Raw genomic sequence first — 23,591 nt, 5'->3', positions numbered from 1 at the left:
CTTTCTCTCGACCCCTCTTTCCCAGCACAAGCACCTTGGTTAACCCTCATGCTCCTAACTCTTTTAAAGCTTGGAAGAACATAAATCAGCTAGATCTTAAAAACCAGTTAGATAGTACGCGGCCGCTGATTTCTTCCGAACCAAACACGGCAACACTACAATTCCAGGACTGGCTTGGCCATGCTACTAATCTCTTGGTTCCTATCAAGTCTATATCCAAGAACAGATCCAGTCCTACAGCCCCATGGTATACAGATGAATTAAAAAAGCAAAAACAACACAACAGGAACTGTGAAAGGCAGTGGAGGAAAACATATGACTTAGCAAGCAGAACGCGCTACAAAGAATCACTTGCGGTTTATAAAGGAATGATAGTTAAAGCCAAAAAGTCTTTTTACTCTGCTCAAATCGAGCAAGCTAAACACTCCAGCAAACAACTATACGAGATAACTAAAACATTGTCCGGTAACGTTCCTGACCTCACCCCACCTCCATCACAAACAATGTGCGACGAGCTCGCCAGCTTCTTCTTTTCCAAAGTAGATGATATTTATCAAGCTTTTGCCTCCAACTCTACTATAATTCACCCCACTCCTCCCAATACACATCCAACCATCTTTGCTAGTTTCAATCCCTTAACCTATGACCATGTAAGAGCTATTGTCACCACAATCAAAACAGGATCGGCACTGGATCCCTGCCCTTTTTTCGTCCTTCCTCCGGTGATGGACGCTATAATACCGATCATTACTCAAGTATGCAACTCCATCTTGAGCTAAGGAATATATCCCACTGCCTTAAAAAATACATCACTGAAACCTCTTTTAAAGAAACCAGGCCTTGACAAAACTGAACTAAAAAACTATAGGCCTATAGCCAGTCTCCCTTTTATAGCAAAAGTGGTCGAAAAGGCTATGAACTCACAACTGTCGGAGTACATCGAGAAACACAGATTGCTGGATGACACACAATTCGGATTCCGAAAATATCATGGGACCGAAACCGCCTTAATTAAAGCTGCAGACGATGTGCGAGCAGTCCGAGACCAGGGTGGGACGGCAGTCTTGGTATTGCTGGATCTGTCTGTGGCTTTCGACACGGTCGACCATAAGATCTTGGTCGACCGTGTCGGCAAAATGGGCGTTTGCCAAACAGCAATAAATCTGCTTGCCTCGTTTCTCAAAGACAGAACCCAGGCCGTCACCTTGGGGCCATACAATCTGCTCAGTTGTCTCTGCCATGTGGAGTACCTCAAGGCTCATCCCTCAGTCCGACACTATTTAATATCTATGTGTCGGACCTTGCTAGTGTCATCAAAAGTCATGGGATGAGCCTAACCTCCTACGCAGATGGCACGCAATTGGTACTGGCCATTAAGGGTGACGGTGGGGAGGTGGCCCAACGCTTCCAAAAAGGAATGCTGGAAATAGGAAAGTGGATGGCAACAAATTGCCTGAAACTCAACTCGGAAAAAACCGGAGGTAGGTATTTTTGGTCCACTTTTACTAGCTTGGTCCTTATTTTGGTGGCCATCTACATTTGGAGCACCCCCTACTCCAGCACCTAAGGTTAGAAACCTGGGAGTCACCTTTGACAAGGGCCTTACTTGTATGGATCATGCAAATAAAGTTGCAACTACAGCTCACTACAAATTACGCATGATCAGAAAAATAAGTCAGTTTCTACCAGCAGCTGCCATTAAAACTCTGGTTAGCTCCTTGGTCCTTTCGGCACTTGACTATTGCAACGGTTTATTTCTAAACAGTCAGGTCAGGGTCTTAAGAAAGCTGCAGTCGATACAAAACGCCGCAGCACGTCTACTTTCAGGAATCCCAAAATTTGCTGCCATATCCGAAACAATAAAACGATTATATTGGTTGACGATCCAGACCAGGATCAAATTTAAATCGCTATGCATAGTGTACAAATCCACCAAGGTCCCCAATTTCTAATGGACCAGCTGGTTCCATATCACCCCCCCCAGACAGCTTCGGTCCTCTAACCTTAACCAGCTAGTGATCCCCCGGTCCAAAACAGTATCTTGGGGTGATCGTCGCTTTCTGATAGCGGCACCTAAACTATGGAACACTTTGCCGCAGGACATCAGACTAAGTCCGTCACTCTTGCAGTTCCGTAAGAAACTAAAAACCTGGTTGTTTAACCAATAGTTTCTCCCCTAGAAAGGTCCCGGATGTTGCAAGCTACACTGAGCATTTTTTATGCAAATATTTTAGCGCCGAGACGCCTGCGGGTATTTGTCGCGCTTTATAAATGGCAACAAATAAATAAATAAATAAATTGGGAAAACTCCAGGCCTCTGTCAGTGACCCCCAAAGTGACTGCCCTTTCTGCACAAAGGACTCCCATGATTTCTTTTTCTACGTAAGTCATATGCTGCCTTCTCCCTCAGTCCCACCCCGTAACAAATGCTTGCTTCCTCGATAGTCCCTCTCCTTTTAATTTTAGATCTGACCGCGACCTAGTGTCTCTTTAGACTGCCATCCTCTCTGGTATGCTTAAAAATGCTGCTTCTAATCTTTTAACTAACCAGAACAAACGTATATGCATTTACACATTTTCATTAGCTAGACATATGCTAAGCATACTTTATTAACTGCAGTATTAATAGTTGTACATATTGTACCTAGGTGGTTCCTGAACGCGTTCGTGTTGAAGCTTCGAGAATAAAAATACCTGTACCTTAATATGTAATCATGCTCCCTAGCATTAATGCTGCAATGCCCTTGACTTATATACGTTTGGTGTAGCTTCCTATTTTGTTTGAGACTGTTTATCCTGAGACACAAACGAGTGCTAGAGCCACCTTTAATTCAATATGGATACTTAAACACTCTTAAAAAGTTATAGGGAATGGCATTTACCACATGTGGAAAATGCCATTATCACATAACTCTTAATTCCAGTCCCCGGGAAAACTTGTTTTTTTTGCACAGGGATCAGGATTTAACTTTATACTTTTAAGGATTGTGTAAGTATAAGAAATGATAGCAATCAGCTTGTTTTGGGTGTCTGGAAGTGTGACTCTGTTCAGCGTGGCACGGGATGTTAAATCACATAGTTACCTTAGCCGCCGTACTGTGTCTTACATCATTAAGGGTATATTTCACGCAGGAATTTAAACATTGCCCCTGCTGCAAAATAATTTGCTCAGAAAACATTTGTAAATAAACGCTCCATTCTGCCCCTAATATTGGTCTAAATCTTGAGAAAACCTTTTTATTTTTGCTGTGCAATGTACACCAAAAAATAATGTTTGAATTGGCTTGAAATCCAGTATACGTCAATGTCTACTGGTCTGGTTTTACTGATTACATCAAAGTTTCGGTGTTTACACTCTTGTTGCTGTGTCACAGCTTGGCTGGTATGAGAAGGCAGAGAATTGTATTGTTTCTAATTGTTTTGTTTTAGGTCACGCTCAACCACAACTTTAGTGCCTTGCAATCCTCAATCACTTTGTAAACAAGCATTGGCATAGCCAATAGGTCTCGCTTTTGGGACCTTATAAGTATTTACTTATGCGGCACAGTATCCTTGGTGCAACAACATCAACTGTTACATGGCTAAACACTTATAAGATCCCAAAGGCGAGACCTATTGGCTATGCCAATGCTTGTTATAAGTCTGATATGCCCTGCCAGAGATGGCAGAAAGGTGAGCCAACGCGTGACCTGGTCAGTTCCACACCATATTTTAAAAAAATTACCAATTCTGTATCACGGTTAATATGGATGCCAAGATATTTAATGGTATTGTTGCACCACTCTAGTGGGTAATCGGTATAAATTATTGCTTCATATTAGTGAGCAGGAAGAGCTGAGAAGTTGCCCTGTTTATCTCAATGCCTGATAGCATCTCAAATTGTACACATTCTCTCATTGCAGGGTTTAAAAAAAAAAGTTTTTATTGATTTTACAATCAATTCACTCAGCCTTTCATCCATGTGAGGTCGATAAAATGAGTACCATTGAGTTGGGTAACAATGAACATCTGTTATTCAGTGCCAAGAGACCCCCGGGTGAACATGCGCTTTACAAATACACATGTTATGTTATGTTAACGTACTCTCATACAGAAGGCATGCTCCTCTATGGCTGGAATAGTCTCCCGCATGCAGAGGTTGCAAATGTTGACACTGGTAAGCCTTGACCATACATAACAGGTCTCTTTATCTGACCAGGGTTTGGTTGACATTCAAGGTAGAGCTGTGGAAGAATGTACAGAGATAGCACTTAACTTCTCACTATGTACCTTTCAGACTAGGGACAAGCCTGGATACAGGATTACGAGGAAGTGCTACTTGGATTTGTACTGTGTAAGGAAAGACGTGCTTGTGGAAAATATGTTGGACTTCAATTTTTAGCAAGGCTGCACGCCTGTGAGTACTCAGGTAATTAAAGAGATTCTGTGGGAGTAATTGTGGAACAATGTCAGCGCTAGGCTAAGAGGTCTCAGTCAGGCAGGCTGCTTGAGTTTATCATCAACTCAAATGACTATCATGAGCCCACGGAAAGACCGGTCACCTCATACTTCTGAGGAGGGTAAGCCGCCTTCATTCCTGAACCCATCTGTGCTTTGTGGACCTTCCAGTTGCCTCCAGTGATCTTGCTGGAGGACGTCACGCTGATTCAGTATTGTTGAACATATTCTGCTTTCGACGTTGTTCAGGAGTTTTGAGCAGCTGAACCTCACAGATATTCGAGTTAATTACAACAAAACCAGCTGTTACTCCCTGTGACTAACCAGTGGATGAGTAACACTCCATCTACTGTGCCCAGTCTGTAGGAGCCAGACATTGGTCCTGCATGTCTACACGTTATCATTTTGTCTACCAACCCTAGAGGGGCACTTGCCCGATATGGAAGTGGGTCTGTGGGCCACTCCTTGGGACTGGTGTAGTTCATACAGGTGCTTTCAAGACCATTACAATTACAGCAACAGCATGTAAATCAAACTCTCAGCAGAATAAATAAAGGAAAAGATTTGAAGAGAAGCAGGAGGGACCATGCTAGTTTGAAGTGCACATTTTATGAGATGAGATCTGAGCTACTGGTAGTTTTTCACTATCTTTGGGAAAGGACTGATGCTAAAGCTGAAGTTCCAAAAGTGCAAGCATGCTCAGGTACTCATTCTCACTCAATAGTAAATGGTGTCCAACACCATGCTAAATAACTATATTGATTAGTGCACAAACTCTATAATGGAATCTGAGGTTATCTTTCTCTGGCTCAATAGCTCTGTTTTTTGTTGATACTCTTCACATGCGCAATGTATTTTTCTTATGTATATTAAAGTATTTCTCCTTTATGAAGTAAAGAACTAACCGCACAAGCAGTTATGGATGGGTATATAGCTCTGCTTTATTACCATAAAGAGTCAAGTGCTAAAGAAGGTACTTGATTATTAGGGCTGAAGTTCAATAGTACTCTGGTTCCAGAACACCATTGGTAAATAAAGCAATAACCACTGGTCATCATTGGCCCAAGGTGACATGTCTCACATTGATTCATAGATATATTACCCTTGCAAGATTTTTTTTTTAAGGAAGGGGAGTGCATATCGATTTGCTGCAGTCACATGCCAGTGACGAAATAAAGAGGACAGGTTTAATCCTTTGAGCAACAGCAAGAAAATTCCTTAGATGTGCCCTTCATCTTTAGACTAGATCGACATATATTTTAGCAGCCAAAAGCTTGCATTCATAGGTAGGAACACTGCTCCATTGACTCATACCCATCGTATTACACACTGGAGTGGATACTGATCATATGGAAAGAGCACTATATTGCCCCTACTCGCAAGTATCGCTCTTCTCACCCTTGACTGCAGTACTTGGTGCACGTTCAGAAACTGCTGATGTAACTGATTGACGTTTTTTTGCAGTATTGTCCTCTTCATCAGATAAGAGACCAGCCAAAGGGTCATCAAACTCTATGGGGCAAAGACACAAAGATTTAGAGTAGAGAGATGGAATGAGCACAGACACACAAATACTAAATACAGCACAACACTCAAAAGTTCCCTGTCACCATAACCTCTTCTCACATACAAGAGGGTCTGCTACTTACAGATATTTGTAGTTGCAAGAATTGAAAATGATTAAAAGATAGAACACTATGAATACTGAACACAAGATATTAGCCACAGTATAAACTATATATTCACATTCATTATTAATTATGAGTCTGAACCAGCATAACAACATACTATTTTAATTATCCGATTTAATATCAAATGTAGGAATCGTTTTCCTTGCAAGTACTTGACAATCTTTGCCGCCGTGAGGGGATTGGCGTGGTTACTCTTCATCCTGTTGCGACGGGAACAGCCTAACTCGCATCCTGTGCCTACCTGCAGTGCCAGGAGGAGAACGGCTGTCCCTTCGTGTTGGGACTATCTTTCCCAGCATTCTCGGGGGGCGCGACCAGATGACAGCAGGTCAGCGCCCCCGAGCCTCCACATAAGCGCTGCTGGCTCCATGCAGCGCGGGACGCGCGCCGGTTAAGCCCGGGACAAGGGCGGGCACGTTTCCGCCCGTCATCGCCTGGAAGAGGCTGGCCTGGGCCACCCCTCTAACTTCTGGATCCCGGGGCGACAGATTTATTCACCAAGTATAACGTACTGTGAGTTTGTTAAGCCACTTGGCTGGTCCACAGTTCGTGAAACAATTTTTTGTCGTGATGGCCCCACCAAATCCCCCTTTACGTACCCAGGGGAGACGTGCCTGTGCAGTCAAACGGTCTGGACTAAAGTCTAATCCACCTTCACCATTAATGCCCACAGCGATTGACTTAAAGCTCCAGAAGGCGATAGGAGTTGTTACATCCGAAATAGAACTGACTGAAAGAGGGGCGTGGCCAGCCAGCCAAACATGGCGGATGCAACTTGCTAGAGCTCTGTCCACAGGGCCCCTAATTTCCTTCATTTCTCCTGTTAAAGTGCTACTTTCTGCTCACCCAAAGCGGAGCCAGTGTGAGGACATGCCAGGGAGCCTCAGGGACGTGGCAAAGCTTGGATTGCTGCAGTAGAAGTGGAGGCATGGTGACCGGGCCCCGGCGCTGCTAAACGGCTGGCAAGGGCTTGAAACTCTGCTGCTGTCTTGGCGCCCTCAGGAGCCCCCGAGGCACAGCGAGGGGCAGGCCCGGGAGCGACAGACCCTGCCTTGGGCCCCGGGCCTTTAAGGCGGAGTGCGGTGGACCGAGGCGGGCCAAGAGGACAGAGGCGAACAGAAGGCAATGCCTGAAAGGGTTAGACGGTGCCCCACGCCTGTGACCGAGGAGCGGCGGAAGCGGAGACGGTGGACCCTGGAGCGCCGGAGCCTGGGGGCGGAGGACTGCTAAGGCCCCCTAGCGGCTCTGCATATGCCCTATTTGAACTGCGGTAGTCTCGGCACCCTCAGGAGCCCCTCGCGGCATAGCAAGGGGCAAGCCCAGGAATGACAGACCCTGCCTTGGGCCCCCGGGCCTTTGAGGCGGACCTGGAGGACGCAGGCGGACCTGGAGGACGCAGGCGAGCAGAGGACGGCGCCCGGAGGGGTTGGACGGTGCCCCGAGCCTGCGATTGAGGGTACGGCGGAAGTTGAGGTGGCGGACCCTGGAATGCCAGAGACCGGTGGTGGAGGACTGCTAAGGCTTCCCCAGCGGCTCTGAGTGTGCCCCCTTTGAGCTGTGGTAGGGCCACGGCCCCGTGCACGCATTGAACTGCTGCCCCGCAAGGGAGGCGGCGGGGCAGGGACCCGGACATCTGCCGGCGCCAGCAAGGACAACGGTGAGGAGCGGGATTGGGGCCTAGCCTGCGGCGCTCCACCCCGACACTGGTGCACGACCGGGAGGCTCACTGAGGACCCGGGCGGGAGGCGGCGACACACCGGGACCCACACGGGGCACCGAGGGAGGCCCGCCACAGAGGCTACAAGTTGAGAGGAGGTGCCTTGCTCCCGAAGTAGGCCCAGCGGGAGGCAGCACAGGCACCAGGCGTCGGGCACCTTACTTTCGGCATGGGGAGCTGCCGGGTGACACTGCAGACACTACCAGGCCCCTGAAGGATGACTGAGGGACAAGTCTGGGGGTCGTCCTGCACCATAGCCACATCAAGTCTGACAGGACCCTGGCCATTGATTCGGTGAGTCGCTCCACCAAGTCGGGTGCGTCAGGAAAGGGCATGAGAAGGTGGCGGAGGCCGCTAAATTTGGCAGGGCGGCAGAGGCAACGAGACACAGCAAAGCGCATTGTCCCTGCGCGCGGCTACACGGAGGCTGGGTGCGACTGGGCCTGGGCGCCATTTTGACACAGGCGCCATTTTGGACACTGCTGCATCGGGCGGTCACTGCCCCTGGGATAACTGGGATGCTGTGCCCCACTGCTGTTGCTGGTGGGGTTCGGGGCTGTGCCGGTTGCGCTGGGCCTGATCTTCTGTGCTACTGGAGCTGATACATCCCTCAGTGCGGGTCATTGCTGGAGACTACACGCCCTCAGGGGGGCGCGCGTACCAGCGCCTTCGGTTTGGACTGGGCGACGGCCTGCCCTGGAGCCTCTAGGCGACAACCCCTAACGGTGAAAACCCGACCCAGTTGGTTCCATCCTGCAACTCGCGCGCAAGTACCCGGATTGGTGGAGGTACCCCCTAGATGCCCACAGCACAGCAGATCGTGATGGGCCGGCTCCAGGACAAGTCTCAAACGAAGCAGCAGGCGACGAGCGACCCAGGCCCCACGCTGGAGCGCAGGCGGGAAGACATGGAGCCCGTGGCCGCCCTGGCGGCAAAGATGGATACCATTTTGGCGGCAGTGGAGCGCATTGGAGCCACCCTGATACAGACTAAGACCTCCCTAGAAGCCCAGATAGACAAAGTCACATCCGACTTCATGCTACTGCACGCGGACCATTGTAAATTGTCGGAGTCAGTTGCCACACAGCGTCAGTCGGTCCAAGAACTCCAACCTGTGGTGCAAAGCCACACTTCAGCATTGCAAGACTTAATCAACAGGGTTCACGCACTGGAAGACCGAGAGGAGGACGCGGAAGTGCGCTCCCGGCGCAACAACGTCCGGGTAGTAGGCCTGCCGGAGGGAGAAGAAGGAACGAACCCTGAGCAGTACACGGAGGCATGGCTGCAGACACTTGTGCCGCCTGGGACGCTGTCCCTGCACTTTGTGGTGCAGAGAGCGCATAGAGTGCCGGAGCAGGCTCAGCGGCCCACGGCTCGGCCTCGTCCGTTTCTCTTCAAATTCCTTAACTACCGTGACCGGGACGCGTACTCCGTGAAACCAGGAAGATGGACGACCTCAAAGTGGGTAACAGCAGCGTGATGTTCTTCCCGAACTACACAGCAATAGTGCAGAGGAGAAGAGGCTAGTACCTAGCAGTAAAGAAGCAGTTGCGAGAACTGGAGCTGCCTTATTCCCTGCTGTTCCCCTCCCGCCTGCGGGTGGTCACCAACGAGGGCACGCGCTTCTTCGAGGCCCCATCGGAAGTCTGGGACTGGCTAGAAGAGAGCGGGCAATGGTCGGGGACGAGACCCACGGGCCCGGAAGAGGGCGGTTGGCAAGAGCAGCGTCCAGGAGAAGGAGGAGGAAGAGGGGGACCCGGCGGGGAGCGGGCCTAGGCCAGGTCGCACCCAGCCCAAAGATGCGGCAGGAGCGGCAAGAAGTGTTGGAGGCGGTTGCAACGCTGGGGGCGGCAAATACAGTCGGCTGTTCAGAATCGGTATGCACTCTTCCTCACCCAGCATGGCCGCTTATTCTTGTGTCCGCTGTTTATGTTGATGACCCGGCACGCCCCCTGAATTTAGACCAATCGGCTCCACTCATCTCCCTTTTTAACTCCTCTCGTCATCCGACCGAGCACGCCAGGCAACATACTGAATTACCGACTAACCCGGTAAGTTCCCAGCAGCCCGCAGCTCTTTCCCCTCGTTCACGTTCTTAGCCGCATTATACTGATGGCTCCTGTTCTCCGACAGGTATTATCCTGGCACCGTCAGAATACAATATTGTAACGCGGTACAAAACGCGCCTGATCCTGGTAAGATGATCTTCACGGTAAACCAGCGCATAATTGTTTACCACTGGTTGCCCTTCCCTCTCTAATAACTTCCCTTATTTCAGGGCTGCTGAACCAAATACAGGTTACACTTCCTTGCCGGTCACACACACGAGTGTCCGGGTAAGCCTTGCATCTATTCTCACTAACTCCTCTTCGCTATAAGGCTTATCCCGTCTCCCTAACCACCCGTACTTTTTTCCGCACTCTCGACAACACTCGGCTTGTCAACCTTGCTGCGCCTCCCACCATATAGGCACGATATGCGGTTTTCGACTGCTCACACCATTTTTTATTCACTGTCCGTTTTAACAGTTCGTTTTTCCTCACCACCTGCGCATACCTTGAATCTGACCTGGATTTGATAATCACATCTGAACCACTTAGGTCAAACAACTTCGTATTTAAATCACCTCCCAAGCGACATGTCCGACCTATACTTTCACGGTTCTTGTCCAAAACGGTACTTTAAGAGAATGGGTTCACCTTCACCGCAAGTCACTTGATTTAAAACAATTTTAGTCCTTCGTAACTCAATGTATATATCCTTTTTTTCTCCAATTTTTCCCTCCTTAGGCAATTAGAGGCTAATAACGTTAAGGCATTATTCAAATGTCCTGATGATGGTTCCTATGATTAATAGGGGGACCGAAACGCCGTCGACCTGTCTAGCACCTTATACAAAACGTGATTGCAGTGTAATGTAATGGTGCTGTGTTGATTTCTCTGTACAACTGTATTTCATACAGAAAACGTTTGTTTGCCTTAAAAGCCCTTGTATGTTCGTAACCTACCTTTTGTACTTGATCCGTTAGTGTTGGGCACAGGCTTGTGTACCACACTGGTGATTAGTTGAAGGTATTCCAATTGTACGGATTATTTGTTTATTGAGTAAACTTAAAGACCTCTGTCCGGCTGGACATGTCGCTCAAAATATAGAACTGATTCTGTCTATATTTATTGTCTCATATTCGTGAATGCATGGGACCACTGTTGTTTGAAAAAGTAAGTTCCCCGAGGTCCCCTGCTAACTGATTTGGGGTCCCTTGTTGTTGTTAATATAGTTCAGATTACCGGCAGCAAAGTGGACAGGACGTGAGCGGCTCATCCTCACCATCTACCGAGATGTCGGAGGACATTGGCCTACCCGTGGTGACGCCCCAGACAGCTGACCTCCTTATGTGACTGGATGCAGAAATATGATGGTCAGATGGCGGACTCTGTGTTCAATGTCCTGTTTGATGTATCCTTTATGTACCTGCTGCAATGTGCTGCCAGAATATTTTACTGGCTCCCTTAGCTGGTGCAGTCTTGCGATTATGCATAGCTCACACAATGCACGCGCTTCCCAGCTTAGGAATAGGTGATATTCAGTGACAGGCGCGCATGGTGGCCTCTATGGGTGACTCACACTGGCTCTGCGCGATACCCAGATTGCTCCAACCCAAGCACTTCTCAGAAGTACAATGGCCCTAGGCAAGGGAGCCCCTTGGTTGGACTGTTGGCTGCACGCTTCACCGCATACACTTTGCGTTAAGAAAACGTATCATTAAGAGGTAGACCCATTTTCTGGTTCGGACATATGCCCCGTTGGGAACTCGCCCATCCTGTTGACCTGTTAGTTCTGGTTTATGTTTCCGTAAGCGGCACTCAGAGTACCCCACCCGAGAGGCTACCCCATGGCCCCGCATGGAATCCCCTCCTGATCCCTGGGCGGCTACCATACGACCACACATATGGCATGCACTAACATCATGACGTGGAACATCCGCGGTATGCACACCCCCTCACGCCGCTACTCTGTCTTCTCCTATATGCAGCGCCACAAGGTGGGGATCGCGCTCCTGCAGGAGACACACATGTCCCAGATAGAACTGGATAGACTCTGTAGGTGTTGCAGAGGACAGATCTACGGTACAACATACTCAGCACATGCGCGCGGCACGTTGATCTGGGTGAGGGCTGGGGTCACTTTTATATGCGAAGATACTCAGGTGGACCCGGAAGGGAGATACTCCCTCGTGCGGGGGAGGCTAAACGGACAGGAGGTCCTACTGGGATCTTTATATGCCCCTAATATGGATCAGCCCTCCTTTCTGGCAAATTTAAATCAGGTTCTTCATCTGTATATAAGTCTCCCTTGGTTGATCGGTGGAGACTTTAACATGGTTCTTGACACACACTTAGACCGCTCCTTCCCGCCCCTACGTGCTGCGGCAGCAACATCGCTGGCACAGGCTCTGCGGGACTGGCTAGCACATTAGGGAATGCATGATCTATGGCGCGTACAGCACCCTACAGACAAAATGTACTCATACTGCTCGCCAGTCCATTACCTGCATGTCCGTTTGGACAGCATTATAGGCTCCCAGTCCCTGCTCCCGCTTCTGGCTAGGTCGGAATACCTCGTTAGGACACACTCGGATCACAACCCCTTATGGTTCCAACTTAGCTGGGAAGCAGACTGGGCCCCGGTACCCACATGGAGGCTACAGCCAGCCGCGTTGGAAGACGGCGAGTTCCGGCCCTCACTGGGCACGGCCATCCTAACCTACTTTGAAGTGAATGAGGAGACAGCGAGTGACCCCATGGTGGAATGGGATGCGCACAAAGCGACTATTTGCGGGCATTGTATAGGTGCCACTTGGAACAACCGTGCCACAGTGTCGGCTTCCCTGACTCGCTTAGAGTTCGAGCTCGTGCGATACGAAAGGGAAGGCGAGGGGACTGGTAGCACTCGACCAGGCTCAGTGACCTTCATGGTGAGCATGCAGTGCTAATTGAAAAACTTAGATTGCACAATTACGCGGCGCATACGGCCAGGACACACGCCAAGGCGGATAGAGCTGGCTGCCTATTGGCCTGGCTGGTACAAAAGTGGGCCGTGGCGCTCCAATCGGTGCCATTCGCACAGGGGGAGGTGCAGTGGTGTATACGCTGCGCGAAATACACCGGGCGCTGAGGGACCACTACTGGGAACTTTATAAGGCCCGAGGTACTGGCCCTAGACATATCTTAACGGAGTTCCTGGATTCAGTTGAACCACCCATAGTCACTGAAGAACAGAAGGCCTTGCTCAATGGCCCGCTTACTCTAGAGGAAGTGGGAGATGCAATTCAGGCACTAGCGACCGCGAAATCCCCGGGGCCTGACGGCCTGCCAGCCGAATACTACAAGGCAAATAGAGAAATACTAGCACCCCGGCCCCTTCAGCTATATAATGCAGCGATAGACGCAGGTCTATTCCCACCGTCTTTGCGAGAGGCATTTCTAGTGTCCTTACCCAAGCCTGACAGAGACCCCACAGCCTTGGGCTCCTACCGCCCGCTGACAATGCTTAATACCGATTACAAAATCTTTGGCAAAATCCTTGCAGATCGCCTGGCGCCGACGGTCTCCCACCTAGTTCACCCAGATCAAAATAGGTTTGTGCCATGCGGTCCACATCCCTGAATCTCAGGAGATATTTCAGGGTAGCGGCGGAGGCGTCGAAGGATTGGCCTATGGCAGGGTGCCTGGTGTTAGACCTGGAAAAAGGCATTTGACAGTCTGGAGTGGGGCTACCTGTCATCGGTGTTGGAGAGATACGGGCCGGACGTAAACTTCCTGCAGATGGTGGACCTCCTATACCGGGATCCTGTGGTTCGCGTGCGGCTGGGACCATATGTCTCGGAGGCTGTGACGGTGGGCAGGGGCACCCGACAAGGGTGCGTGCCCCCTGTCCCCATTACTCTTCGCGCTGGCCATGGAGCCCCTGGCAGAGGCCATGAGACGGACCCTGGATGATGGCATTCCCCTGGGCGACGGCACTCACCAAGTGTCATTATATGCTGACGACCTGCTGGTATATGTCAGGGATGTGGGCCGCATACCGGATCTACTGGCCCAACTGTTGAGCCGCTTTGGTGGTCTATCGGGGCTCCGGGTAAACGCAGGCAAGTTCTGCCTCTATGCATTCAGCAACGAGGTAGACGATCTAGAATACCACCTCCATGGCACAAGAGTCCAATGGAGAACAGACCCGTTTAAGTACTTGGGGGTCCAGTTCTACCGTCAGCCGGCTGACCTCTTTGACGGGAACCAAGGACGAGCGGTGGCAGCGCTCAAGTACCAGATCGGCTTCTGGTCCACGCTCGCCTTGACGCCCACAGGCAGAGAGGCCCTGGCCAAAATGGTCATGCTCCCCCGCCTCCTGTATCATTTTACTAATCTGCCCATATTTATACCTGCCTCCAGAATTTTCCATGCTTAACAAGGTCCTGCGCGACTTTATTTGGGGAGGGTCCCGGCACTGGTAGGCGCTTGGGAAACTGTTCTTACCCGCAGACAGAAGTGGATTGGCCGCTCCCTGCTTTGAGCATTACTATCTGGCGGCGCAGCTCCAATGGATCGCCCGCTGGTTAGCGGATAGGGGGAGAGAAGACACTGCCACGAGCGAGCCGCCCTACTCCTGGATACGGGTCACGGCGCTTTTCCATCCACTGGCGACACCGGCGCGTCCCATCCCGTTACTGTTGGTGGTGGCATTCAAATGCGTCCGCAGAGTACTGTCACTCACGAGAACGGTGCTCCCTTACGCCCCTGCAGTGCCGCTGGAAGGCTCGCCAGGAGGCGAGGGGGTTCTCACACGCCACATATTGAAGCAATGGCATGAAGCGGACATCCAGACATTGGGCGACTTATACAGAGATGGAACGCTGCTACAGTACGAGGCGCTAGTCACTGAAGATGGACTTCCCCCGGGGGGTTCCTGATGCACCGCTCCCTCATGGCACGCATGGCGGCTAGGTGGGGAGATATTACAACGGAACCTCAACAACATCTGACCGTGCAATATCTCCATGTCATGGGTAGGGATAGGTATCTAATTAAGTGGTTCGCTGTATCCCTGAGAGCGCCCCCGGAGCTGGACTTGGCCCCACTGCGTGGCAAATGGGAGTGGGATTTAGGGTGAGCAATAGCCGATAAAGAGTGGGAGAAAATTCTTAAAAGTCCGGTACGTATCCCCAGAAATATGCGCTCCCGCCAAATTCAAGTCTACATAGTGCACAGGGCCTACCTCACTCCTGACCTAATAAATAAATACTTTCACAGGGCTGACGCGTCCTGTCCCAGATGCGGTGAAGTGAATGCAGATCTTCTCCATCTTCTGTGGCATTATCCAAGATTGTGCGCTTACTGGAGGGACATTAGATAGCTACTTGCGCAGTGCACCGCCACCGACCTCATCATCCCTTGTAACTGGCCTGAATACCTCTTACACCATTTTAAGCGCGCACCCAAAGACAAGGTATCGTCCCGCTTCCTGGACCTGGGGATGGTGGTGGCGACGCACCTCCTCACTAGGAGGTGGAAGGAGAGCGACCCGCTTAGCGTGCGGGCATGGATTCTGTCCCTTCAGGCGTGGGCTCGGGTGGAATGGACTGCCATAAGACGGGAGGAAACAGTAGGGCTTCGCAGAGAGCCTATGGCAGAACACTGGGAACGCATGCTTAACGCCCTACATACCGCGGGAAGCACTATAGGCGAGGGGATGGCAAGGGACTAGATGGGCACGCTGAGCGACAGGGGGGTGCAAAGCGGGCAGTACACCAGACACCTAGATTGGTGCACAACACAATGCTGTAGCACAGAGGCAGCGCCCCCTACGTTATGGATGTGCTCAGGCACCTACCCTGATCTTGTATTGTTTATATACAACGTTGCAGCGCCTCACGGGTATTTTATAGTGTTCATGTACTGAAAATTTGACATAGCTGAATAGATGTAATGTTCAAAACGACGCACTTGTTGTAATGCCTAAATAACACAAATGCCAATAAACAGATTTGACAAAAAAATATATAACTGACTGAAAGACGTTTCTCAATTACGCCCGATTGTTTTCCTCTGTCACTACTTGCTTTAACTAATCCAACAAACTTATTGGAACATTTGTCAAAATGTGCCCTCACCCAATAATGAACATATTTCCACACCAGGTATCAAGTCTAGAACTGAGGGCACTACTGCTATGGCGCCTAAATTAAGGAAAAGAAAACAAGGCAGTAATGGGGGCCCCAAATGGAAAAAGGCAAGGGGAGGGTCTGTTAGAGGTAGTTTGAAGCCAACCAATAGTGGAACTCCTATGACCAATTTCTCCATGTCGTTACCACACCAGACCTATCCCACCTGGGCCCAAGTTCTAGTGGTTGACTTTTTAGCCCAGTGTAAAGTGATTGTGAGGGAAGAGATTGCCCCCATTCTCCAATACATACAGAACCTTGCATCTACTAAGAATTTACCCCAAGCCCATCCTAACCAGGAACTCACTGTTAATGCTACATCTCTCCTACATAGCGATGGGCTTCCTATATCACAGGAATAACTTCCTAGTCAGGCAACTCAGCCATCTAAGTCAGTAAATTGCCCCAAGATCGAGTTCTCTCAAATCTTGAAGTATGTAATGCAAATGACATTGGAGGGTCTTCAGCCTGTGAACAAGGGCCCGTTCGATTACCATTTCAAAGTTTGGAGGAGAATAATTCCCCTATTGTGAGGGCGCCCCCTATTTTCAATCCACCAATGGGCAGAAATGCAACTGTCAATGCTGCAAGTGTCTTGTCATCTGCTGAAGGGAACGCAGGAGGAGGAGTCTGTGCGACACAACAACCCTGTCTTCCCATAATCAATCTACCCCTGCGGCAGTCCCCGATGTAATTATTCTGCCAGGAATACCTGAACTTAAGAAAGGGTATAAAGAATCGCAGCTAGAACTACGTAATAAGATTCTGTTTTGGCTGGCTAAAAATAAGCAATTTCCATAAGGCAGGTGAGATTTTGTTGGTAAGGAGGGTTGCTTGGGTGGGCTCCACACTAAAGACTATTCGTGGGGATTGTGTGATTATTCATTTTAGACATCCAGAAATTATCCAAAGACTAGTACTTCAACCCACGTTTTCTTTGGAACATCCCACGACTATCAGAGCCCTTACCCTAGATTTTTTTAACCTTGTTCCCGGAGGGTGGGCGTCGCTCAGTTTCCTAATGATTATGAGAGATGGGATATGAATCCCTATAACAATCCTACTAGTTCCCATCAAAATGTTCCCCTTTTTAGTATCCCAGTATCTAATCAATATGCCCCACTGGAGGACGTAGATTGACTGGGAGGGCTGGATGCCTTATATACAGGTAGATATCTAATATGCCCCCCTGATACATCCACCCATAATGGTCAGGTCATTAGCATCTCTGGACGAGAACGGATCCACAAAATAGGGATACTCTAACAAATTTGAACGTAACAGGGAATGGTGTAATTGAAGGATTGCATCAGCCTTCTTCTGTTTTACCTACATGGCCACACATGGAGAATAACATTATTAATCCTGCTAGTGAAAATAAGATCAGTCTTTCCATTGGACCAGCTACGGTTCCAATGGTCTCAACGGACATTGGTAGAGGGAAGTTGACATTTGATAATAAACGTACTATTCTGTCCTGGAACGTGGCAGGGTTTACTAATAAACTATCCTGCCCCGATTGGGGACATTTTATAGATCAGTACGATGTCTGCTTATTTCAGGAGACCAGCCGCGGCCGGTAGTGGGAGTACCTACCAGGCGGTGACGTGGGGAGGGGGAGGGGCAGGGTGGGGGGTAGAAATGTATGGGTTATGGACTTTAACAGGTAAGTAAACATATAAATAAATAAATCGAATTTCGTTGTGTGCACCGCATCACCAAATGCGATGCAGTGCAAGCAACAAAATTTGTTTTATTTATTTATATGTTTACTTACCTTTTAAGGTCCGTAATCCATACATTACTACCACCCACCCTGCCCCTCCCCCTCCCCACGTCACCGCCCAGAAGGTACTCCCACTACTGGCCGCGGCTGCAGGAGACTTGGGTCAGGGAAGATTTCTTTAGGCTGGGCTTTTTGTCAGTTAACAATTTGGCTTCTATTGGTGAGAGGGGTAGACAGTTTTGGGGGTTTGTCCATCCTGATTTGTTTGCACTTAGGATGCAAAGTGACGCAACTAGATACCCCAACCCTAGATCTTCAATGTATTAAACTTTCCTTTCTGTCCAAATTTAGTTGATCCTTATTAATGTCTATTCCCGCCCCACTAGGATGGGTAAAGAATCACCTACATTGGATATTTGAGATAATTTCATCTCTACAGTACAGGGGGAGAGCACTTTGATTGTCGCGGGGAATTTCAATTGCCAATATGAACCATTGCCTGGCATCATAGAATCCATTACAAGCAAGGAGGATTCGCTTTGGTCCATTCCAGACCTTCAAATAGCTCTGATTAAGGCATGCACACAATTGGCCCTTCAAATGAATTCCATCACTATGGCTCACGCCTTGAAAGCCTGTAATGGCCGTGCCCAATCTGACCCTGAGGGTAATGCTACTTTTAACCGTCCAGGTCAGTCTTCCCGCATAGATTTCATCATGGTAGAAGTAGGGACTTGTATTAAGGTTATTGATTTTGTGGTCCTCCCACACCACAATAGTGACCATAATGCTTTGGTCCTTGATTTAAGCCTACCTGAGATGGGTTTAACTATGGGGGAGAGTGGATAACCGAGGGATAGCCCTTCTCTCAAATGACAGAAGGCGGCTTAAATGACCAACGGTGAAAAAGTCACCAGACAAAATGAGTTCTCTTTGAATTAAGTGGTCATATAGATCATGGGCAGGAAGTGATTTCTAATCAAATGTATAATGTACACGCAGGTCTAGGGACTGCCCTTGTTGAACTATTAAATTCATTAATGGTCAAACCCAGGAAGAATAGGAAGGCCTCTTCGTGGTTCGATTCCAACTGTAAGAATGCCAAGGGGGCACTCCTGGACTCAATTAAAACCCTGAATAGACCATTAATAAAATGTAGTCGGCTAGAGTACAAGAAAGTGTTAATTGAGGCCAAACAGAACTGGGAAAATAGCAAATGGGATTACATAAAAAACGCCCTGGGGAATAGGGATATGAGGGAATTCCGCACAATAGTACGTTCTGGCAGAAGGGATGACCAAGAGGCTGATGACCCAAATATCGCACCGCAGAAATGGGTTGAACATTATCAGATGCTATATGCCCCTCCGGTAGAAGTCAACCCCTATTATGATGCCTCTGCACAGCTAATGTCTCAGAACACCTATGAGGCGTGAAAATGCTACCCTGATAAACCTCCTTTAGTTTATAATAACAATGAAAAATCAGATATCAAAATAACATTATTGGAGGTCGAACTTGCTGTAAAAAGACTCCCAGTAGGTAAAGAGCCTGGCCTCGACAAAATTCCAGGAGATCTTTATAAGGACCAACTAGAGATATGGGCTCCATATCTCTGTTTGTTGTTCAACACTATACCTAGGGTTCTAAAATACCTGATAACTGGGTGGGTGCTGAGATCATACCAGTGTTCAAGAAAGGATCCCCACTACTCGCGGCAAACTATCGTCCGATCAGTCTGATCGATGTAAGTCAAAAACTATTTGCACGTATCATTCTTGACCGGTCCAGATCTGGATGGAGGAACAGTTGTTCTTGAGCCGCTATCAGGCCGGTTTTAGGGAAAAGACATCCACGGTTGACCAGTTACTAAGGCTCCAACTTTTGTATTGGAAAACTGAAAGTAGAGGGTGGCAGCCGCTACTTAAATTTTGTCGACCTTAAAACGGCCTTTGACTTAGTACCCCGCCAAATACTCTGGGCAGTATTGGAGGATATGGGAATGCCAGCATATCTTTTTAACATCATTAGGAGACTTAATTCGGAAAATTTTGCCCAAGTTAGGAGTGGTAAACGGGGAGGTTTAACACCTAAATTCCCAGTCAATAGAGGAGTAAGACAGGGGTGTGTGATGGCACCCACCCTATTCTGTCTCTTCGTCAATGCACTAATTGCCCACCTTAAGGGGGTCAAAGACATCAACACCCAAAAACTAAGAAACAAACAGGTGGTGGCATTAATGTTTGCTGACACTACCCTCCTATTGTCAAAATCACCAATGGGAATGCAACGTGCCCTAGTCAGCTTTGCCAACTTTTGTCATAAAAAGGGGTTGGAGATTAACACACAAAAGAAAAAGACTACGTTTATGGTCTGCAATCCACCAAAGACCAGTTGTGCCAATCCCTCTTTGAATGGCATCGTTTTGGACAGGGTAACTGTATTTGAATACTTGGGTGTCACCCTTACCAATAGAATGGGTTGGGGCCCACAACTTGTTAAGGCTAAACTTAGACTTGCTCAGACCACAGATGGTATTCTAAAACTCCATAGGGAATCCACCTCTAAGCCAGTTGCTTCCATTATAGAAATTTATAAAGCACAGGGAGCAATTTTATATGGGGCGGAACTGTGGGGTCACCGCCCGGTAGAAGGTATGAGCAAGACTGAAAATCTTTTTCTAAGATCACTACTGGCTCTTCCAACTAGTACCCCTCTCATCCCCCGGAGAATGGATCTGGGCATTAGACCAATAGAAGAAGAAGTAGCCCTACGGCCCTTAACTTATTGGCGCTGACTCTTGGTAACCCCTGAGCTGACGCATTTTAGATCTGAATCCGAAGAGTTATTGGGTCTCCCTGGGACTCAAAAATTGCCCTGGTTTGCTTTTATAAAAAAAGAAAGCACGAGGCTGGGTCTACCAGGTCTTTGGTCTAACCCTGTAGTAGCCTGTGCCGAGTAGTCGCGCGCTGATTTGTTTAAATTGTATCACATGAATAGAATCACGGATACCCTTAGTAACTCTGGGTTGGGTTTACTTACACTTCAGTTTTTTAATATAAAAAACGAATATAAAGTTGAGCCTTTCCTAGATGAGGTTTTACCCAATGCAGCGAGAAAGCTTTACTTGCAATTCAGATATGGCACACTTCCTCTCAGGGCCTTATCCTGTAAATGGTCATCTAATAAGTCAGTAGAATGAACGGCCTGTGGGGCCAAGGAAGAGACTGAGGCCCATGTTTTCTTCTTCTGCCTAAAGTACACATCTCTTCGGCAGCGCTGGCTTGTCCAACTTTGTAGAAACTTGGGGTTTAGATATCATAATCAGGCCCTCAGAATACTGAAGTGTAACACCTCCACCCCTCTTGTATTCTCTGTTTTGCGCTTCATCTATGCTATGTGGCGCAAGCATAGATCCTTTTTATATTAAAAAAATTAATCTATGGGGGCGTGGCCAGCAGCCGGCGATGGCGGCAGCATAGGAGGAGAGCTCCGCGGCTGAAGCGGCCTCCTAAGAAATCCGAACACTCATCCGTTGGCAAAATTTCCCAGGTAAACACAGACTAGCGGGACTAAAATCCGTGGTCGGGAAGTCCAGTTCTGAGTGGACCCCGTGTGGGCCTCGGGGAAGCTTTCAGGCCGGGGAGTGGATTGCACCGTTGAGCCGGCAGGAAGTGCACTGACCCGGGCAGAGGAACACCGGAAGCGCCCGCCCGCGGACGACAACGGAGAGGGGAAAACCTCGGCATCCGGCAATCACAGTGCAAGTGCAGGCCACGGTGGGGTCGATTTCAGCCGAAATCACTCTAATACAGGCGGATTTCCACAAGATGACGGAGAAAGTGAATAATATGGAAATAGTGACCAAATCCTTGGTGGAAGACGTGTCGGAGCTGCAGATTAGTATGGAACTCATCTCGAAGGAAAATAAGGAACTGCGGGACAAGCTCGATGACCAGGAAGGGCGCTCGAGGCGGAATAACATCCGTATAATAGGTGTGCCGGAATCGGAAGACACGAGGGCGATGGACCTGTATGTAGAGAATTTAATCAAGCAAAAACTACAGCCTAAAGGACTCTCCGATTTTTTCACAGTGGAAAGGGCACACAGGGTCCCTGGAGGACGCCAGAAAACGGGAGCCAACCCCAGGCCGATCATAGCACGACTCTTTAATTTCAGGGATCGGGATGTCATCCTGCAGGCGGCAAGGACCTCACCCCCTATTAGGATCCAGAACTCTACGCTGGCCTTTTTTCCGGACTATACAGCGGAGGTCGCACGGAGGAGGAGAACTTTCTTCGAAGTAAAGAAAGAACTGAGAGCCAGGGAAATCCCGTATTCAATGCTTTTTCCGGCCAAGCTTCGGATTGTGGCGGACAATAAAACTTGGTTTTTTGATTCCCCGGAGATGGCACAGGAATGGCTGGAGGGATGGAGGACGGCGGGCCTCCCTCGTCGCTCCAACAGGCAGAACAAACACCGCACTGCTGGGTCCCGTCCGGGCTCACAATCAACCGGCGAGGAAGCGGAGACACATTCCCCTCTGAACGAAATTCAGGAGGGGGGCGATGACGGGGAACAGTGATCCACTGCTGTTGTCTGATTGAACTAACTGCAACGATGACCGGCAGAGCCGCCTTGGACACTGGGCTGAGGGCCTCCGCGGCCATGGAGGGGGGCCGCTGACTCCAGAGAGTCCTTCACCCCAGCGAGCAAGTACTATGTTTTGGGTTGGGGTCAGGCACTCTGCTGAGTTGGGGGGGCGGGCAGTTCTAAGTCCGTTAAGCAGGGGGGCAGGGAGGGGGGGGGAGTTGGGGGTAGGACATGCTTTGGGTTTTTAGTTAGTTTACAGGGTCAGGACCGGAATCATATGGCACACGCGCATAGAGTAGCGGTATCACGGCATAGCACTCATACTCGCTCCACAAGCTGCTTGACTCATTGCAAGCATGGACGAACACTCCGCTCATTCAAGCATGGTGGGGGGGGGACGCTAGTATAGGGCAGGCAACCCCGTTGAGCCTCATGTCCTGGAATGTGAGGGGTCTGGGAGACAAAATAAAGCGTGGGTTAGTATTACAGAGCATAAAGAGGTTGAATCCCGCCTTGGTCCTACTACAGGAAACGCATCTAACAGGCACAGCGACACGGGCCCTAGATAGGAAAGGATACAGCATGATTGTTCACTCTGAGTTTACAAAGGGGTCCCGGGGTACGGGGATACTAATGCACCGATCGTCCAGATTCATAACCCAATCCACTAACATCGACACACAGGGGCGCTTCGCGGCGATACATGGGCAGTGGGAGGGGAAGCCGCTAAACGTGGTCTCGGTGTATATCTCGCCGGCACTGCACGCCATAGCTCTCCCAGAGCTGGGAAAATTTTTGTTGGACCTACCAGAGGGGGATCTCATTATAGGGGGTGACTTTAATGCGGTGGGCACAACTCCTTAGACCGCTTCCCTGTGCGCACACAATCACCGGGGCCTTCCCGATTGCATGACTTCATGGAAGCACAGGGTTTAGTAGACATATGGAGACAGTCTCACCCAGAGGACCGACAATACACATACTATTCGGCGGTCCATGACAGCCTGTCAAGAATCGACTACCTCCTCACGCTGGGGGGTGGCCTCCTCACTTTCGCTGAAACTCAAATCAGACCGCGAGGGGTCTCAGATCATTCCCCGCTGACACTGACTCTTTCCAGCCATGAACGGACCCATAGACGCATCTACCCAGGATATCTCAGAGAGCCTGTTATAGCCAAGGCATTAAAAAGAGGCACGAGATCTTAC

At 49.2% G+C, this 23,591-nt stretch overlaps 1 protein-coding gene across 1 annotated transcript in view; it reads right to left on the bottom strand.

Annotated features, from left to right (window-relative positions):
• FBF1 (Fas binding factor 1) overlaps nucleotides 1–23,591 on the bottom strand; it is a 615,519-nt gene that overhangs the window by 460,539 nt on the left and 131,389 nt on the right. The window contains exon 10 of the mRNA XM_086930722.1: nucleotides 5,836–5,949. Coding sequence (XP_086786848.1) covers nucleotides 5,836–5,949 — 114 coding nt within the window. The remainder of the gene's footprint in view (nucleotides 1–5,835; nucleotides 5,950–23,591) is intronic.

Source organism: Lissotriton vulgaris, chromosome 7, assembly GCF_964263255.1.
Source record: "Lissotriton vulgaris chromosome 7, aLisVul1.2, whole genome shotgun sequence".
Lineage (NCBI taxonomy): Eukaryota > Metazoa > Chordata > Amphibia > Caudata > Salamandridae > Lissotriton > Lissotriton vulgaris.
This window is presented reverse-complemented; position numbering and strand designations above follow the sequence as displayed.